Genomic DNA, 5,222 nt, shown 5'->3' with positions numbered 1-5,222 from the left:
CTGTAACTTCTTATTTCATCCTCCCTTCAAAACCATTTTGAGACAAACCTGCCTGACATTGCATGTGCTGAAGTGTTTGTGTTTTAATTAAAATCTAAAACTAAAGCTTATGACAGTTGCTTCTGATGGGGCTTACAGGAATAGCGAGCTGTGAGAATGGATGGATGGATAGATGGTGCCATAGTGCAGGCTCTTTGTTAGATAAATTTATGGTTTCATTCTTTATTCCAGTAAACTGTTGCACAGAATCATACATTTTCCTCTTACAAAACCAGTTTTGTTCCACAAAATATATTTAGAAAATAGGATGCATCTTATCCAAGAGTGCCTCTTATACATTGGTGTGTGTGTGTGTGTGTGATTGTAGCTTCTACTATTTTATATTTGTTGGAAAATGGGAAAACCAGAGTCCTTTGAGCAAAGTCCTTTGGATGATGATTAGTTCACTTGTCAACCTGTCCAGCACAAAGAAACAATATTGTTTATTAGGGGGCAGACTACCTGTTATGAGACACCATTAATTAACCTGTGACAAGACACAACAGTTTGTTGTAAGAAAAGACATTTTTTTTTTTTTGTTTTTCGTTTTTGTGAAATAAGATTTGGTTGAGAAGATGGCTTCTCTCAAAACAACAGCCAAGATGATCAATAGTTTTGATGCATAACAAACACTATTGTATCAGATCAATATGATCACTCACATACATCATCAGATCAAATCAACTGCTACTCAATATTTCAATTTCATAATTAATCTGTGACTTTATAACTTTCAGTTATTTTATTTGTCAGTTTTTTTTTTCCAGTTGAATTAATCACTTTCTGTGTGTTCTCAGGATTGCTGTTGATTTTGTGTATGTCTAAAACTAAAATTTATTTTTGTTTTTTCACCCGTTCCTTTATTTTCTGTTTTTATTTATTATTATTTTTATTTTAGGAATTATGAAGTCATTTTAATTATCCAAGAGAAATTTTAGAGATGAATTAGTTGTCTTTCTCGTTATTACTGTCATGTTCTTAGAGTCTAGTTTAGGCACAAGGCCAGCAGTACTTGACTGGTACTTTATTTTATCGGCCCTGAAAGGATGACTTCAGTGGGATTTGAACTCAGAATGTAAAGAGCTACAAGAAATACTAAAAAAAAAAAAAAAAGTTGCTTTGGAATATTTCTTGAAGCTCGTGAGGTTTTTGAGATCAAACCTTGCTGAAGTCAACTTTGCCTTTCACCCTTTCGTCATCGTTGTCAAACCCTGGACATTGCTGTCTTGTGTCCTAAGACTCATATGGGCAGTTGCCCATTTTCCCATAGCCTATAAGTGACTGAGATCACCCCCCCTCCAGAATGGGACACTGATCCATCACAGGGTCACTTGTTTACAGCTGAGTGAAGTGGACCAATGTAAAATGAAGTGTTTTGCCCAAAATCTCAACACACCACCTGGTCCAAGAATTGAGACCGTGACCTTGCAATCATGAGTAGGCTATGCATCTTCACTTCCATCCTATTGCAATTGACAAAATAAAGTACAAGTCAAGTGCTGGGGTTGCTCGTACAGATTAACCCTTTCACATGAAAATTATTAGCCTTGTGCTTTATATTAGTAAAAATTATTATTATTATTATTGTTATTATTATGTTCCTTAAACATGACCATTTTCCATTTTGGATTGAAGATTTTTGCTGCTACTTTAAAAATAAAGCAAGTGGCAATTAATGCCCAATTAATTTCTTCAACTACTTTCAATTAATTAGTGTCTTCTACTTGTTATGTAAACAGATGTGATATTTAAATATAAATTTTTACTAAATTTTTTTTTTATGAAAGAAACCATAAAAGCTTGTAACATTTTCTGCTGGTGTTTTATTGGGGAAATAAAGTCTAAAATTTTAGAGAGAAAAGTTATATTTGATAATTATGATATGAATAGTATTCTTGATGACTTTTATTCTATAACTTTCTTCCTTCGTTGAGTGTCAATTTAATATTAACTGTGAACATTTTTTGAACTTGCTGTTATGTTTCTAAATTTGATTTGCTTTATGTGTGTATATGTGTGTGTTTGCATGTATGTGTATATGTGTATATATATTCTTTTTTTTTTCTGTCACCATCTCATTAAAATACTGCTTTTCCTTTTCTCTTTCAGTCTCCATTCCCTGGGGATGATGAAGAAGAAGTGTTTGACAGTATTGTCAATGAAGAGGTCCGCTACCCCAAATTCTTGTCCACAGAATCCATAGCAATTATGAGAAGGGTAGGTTCCACTTGTTAATTGAATGCTTCATCTTCACATGTGATAGAATTTGACAAGTATTTCTTGAGGGTCACGGACTTTACTACCTCTGGCAATATGATAACAACTTTCTGTTCTAAAGTGAACTAAATTAAAACCTTCCATCAAAATTTCATGTCAGTTATGGGGTGTGCTGAAAAGTTGCTGGCTTTTAAGGGTATTGCGGAAGGCCTGGTTGGAGGCCCAGCCTTCGGAGTTCATTTACAGAGCACAAAAAAACTGAACGACCTCTGCAATAAGTGTGTGAATCTGAGAGGGGAATATGTTGAATAAATTCTTAACTAACTGATCTTCCTGTATTTTCTTTTATCCAAAGCCAGGAACTTTACAGCACCCCCTTGTATGTTCCAAACATCAGTTAAATAATGACAATATTATTTTACGAAATTCTTCAGTATGTATGAAATTGATTGCAACAAAGGCAGCATATTTCAAGAGGGATATGATTACAAAATGGCTAAAGGGTTTGGAAGGCTGTTATCTTGCTGAGGACGTAACCATATCTCTGGTGCTGGTGCCTTGTAAGTAACTTTTTAACTGTGAATGACCTAATTCTACAAATTCTGTTGTTGCAGTTACTGCGAAGAAATCCAGACAAACGTCTCGGCTCGAGTGAAAGAGATGCTGAAGATGTTAAGAAACAAGCCTTCTTTAGGGTAAGAATTTTACTGTTGTTTTTCTTCTACTGGTTCTGGTTATTGGGTTATGCTAAGGCATCAACTTCAAGAGTTAATTTAGTCATAAAGACCATCATCCTGAGGGCCACATAGAGGCATCTTTTAGCGCAAAATATTTTCTTGTTTCATATTTTGCTTGATTGGAACTTTTTTTTTTTGTCCAGAGGTTTAAATTCATGGGCAGTTGTCTTCTACAGTAGCCCCAGGCTGACCGATGCCTTGTGAGTGCATATGATTCTGGGAAACTGTAGGAAGCCCATTGTGTGTGTGTGCATGCATAAATATTGACTTGCTAGAAACAGCAGCCAGATCTCCCTCAAATCCCTCCTCACCTTTGAAAACAAAAAAGATGTGTGGAACACTGTTGATTGCCTATCTGCTGATTTTGTTTCAAGACTGATCTAGGGTAGGGGCTAACCACTAAGGGGTCTTTAATTACTTGATAACTACAAAACCCTTTTAAATATGTATTCCCTTTCTTGTTTGTTATTACATCATTTAATGAAATGTCTTTTCAGAATATTGATTGGGATGCATTACTCATGAAGAGAACAAGACCTCCGTTTACACCGACAGTGGTCAGTTGGCATTTATATACTTTTGTCTGTTTTTCTTTCTTTCACATGATAATGGTGATGACGATGAAAGTTTAAAGAAAATTTTACAATTTACTTTCATTCCTTCTTTCTTTCCTCTTCTCTCTCCCTACTCTCCTGCTCTCTCTCTCCTGCTCTCTCTCTCCCCCTCTCTCTCTCCCCCTCCCCCTCTCTCCACCTCTCTCCCCACTCTCCCTCTTTCTCCCCCTCTCTCCCTCTCTCTTTTATACATATAATGTGTGCATTTTTTGCTTCCCAACTTTATGGTTCTAGGTTCAGTCCCACTGCCTTGCACCTTGTGCGAGTGACTTCTACTAAAACCTTGGGCCAACCAAAGCCTTTTGAGTGGATTTGGTAGATGGAAACTGAAAGAAGCCTGTTATGCATGCCTCTTTGTGTTTCTGTTTGTTCCCCACTACCACTTGACAACTGGTACTGGCTTGTTTATGTCATTGTAACCTAGCAGTTTGGCCTAAAGAAATTGATCAAATAAGTACCAGGGCTTGATTCATTTGATTAAGCTGCTTCAAAGTGGTGCTCCAGCATGGCTACAGTCGAAAAACTGAAACAAGTAATTCATAAGAAATAAAGATATCCAACCCATGCTAGCATGGAAGGCGGACGTATGATGATGATGTAGTGTGCTGAAGAATACTGAGCAAGTGTAGCCTGGATGTCCATGGAGTAGCACTGACATAAGGAAGACCTGAAAACCAGTGCCTTTTGTTGTATTCTTCCGATGAGAGTTGACCAGGCTTTGCATTACAGGTCTCTAGGAACAAGCAGCACCCAGTACACTCTGTAAACTGGTTGGTGTTAGGAAGGGGTCCTCCAGCCATAGAAACCAAGCCACAAAACAGATTGTGGAACCTGGTATAGCTCCAAGCCATTCCAGTTCCTATTAAACTGTCCAACCCAAGATATCTTGTATCTTATGCATGAAGACTTGATTGACATATTCCATGGTTTGCCCAAAGCAACTCCTTTTGTTCATTTTGTTTTCTTTAGTTTGTCTTTTGGATTCCCTGTAAATACTTGTATGAAGACAACTTGTGTTTCTTTGTCTTCCTACCTCTATATTTATTTAAGTATATTTTCTTTTTTTTTTTTTGTTCTTAATTCTAGAAACATCCTGAAGACGTGAGCAACTTTGATGAGGAGTTCACTTCAGAGAAGGCTATACTGACGCCGTCTAAGGATGGCCGACCGCTCTCAGCTGAAGACCAAATACACTTCCAAGACTTCTCTTTTGTAGCGAACTGGTGCTGACGATGACCACCACGACCCCCAACATCTTCAGATGTACTCTCCCCTACATAAAACTAATTACAACCAGAATAAGGGAAAAAAATGATAAAGCAGTTGTTACCAAAAAAAAGAATTAAAATAAAATATACAAATCCAACATAAACAAAGGAAAGAATTCTCTGACCGTTACGCAACTGGCTGTGAGCAAGTGTTTTTGTGTCCCCTCTCCCACCTGCACACAGCCTGGGCCCCTATCAAGACTTGTCTTCTCAACATAAGAATTTTAAGCTTCTCAATTTTTCTAGGGACAACCTAAATTTGGTTATGTCTATTTTTTTCTTTTTACAGTCTGCGTATGTCTTGTCTGTGTGTGCGTGTATGCCTCCGTTTGTGTGTGTGTGTGTGT

General features: G+C 37.1%; 1 protein-coding gene across 1 annotated transcript in view; it reads left to right on the top strand.

The window, feature by feature from the left end:
- Nucleotides 1–5,222, top strand: part of LOC106867289 (serine/threonine-protein kinase N2) — a 130,694-nt gene extending 125,472 nt beyond the window's left edge. Inside the window, exons 20-23 of the mRNA XM_052975287.1 lie at nt 2,149–2,256; nt 2,871–2,951; nt 3,491–3,550; nt 4,694–5,222. Of these exons, the coding sequence (XP_052831247.1) occupies nt 2,149–2,256; nt 2,871–2,951; nt 3,491–3,550; nt 4,694–4,837 (393 nt within the window). The 3' untranslated portion in view covers nt 4,838–5,222. The remainder of the gene's footprint in view (nt 1–2,148; nt 2,257–2,870; nt 2,952–3,490; nt 3,551–4,693) is intronic.

This window comes from Octopus bimaculoides, chromosome 21 (assembly GCF_001194135.2).
Source record: "Octopus bimaculoides isolate UCB-OBI-ISO-001 chromosome 21, ASM119413v2, whole genome shotgun sequence".
Lineage (NCBI taxonomy): Eukaryota > Metazoa > Mollusca > Cephalopoda > Octopoda > Octopodidae > Octopus > Octopus bimaculoides.
The sequence above is the reverse complement of the archived record's forward strand: the minus strand, read 5'-3'. Positions and strand labels throughout refer to the sequence as shown.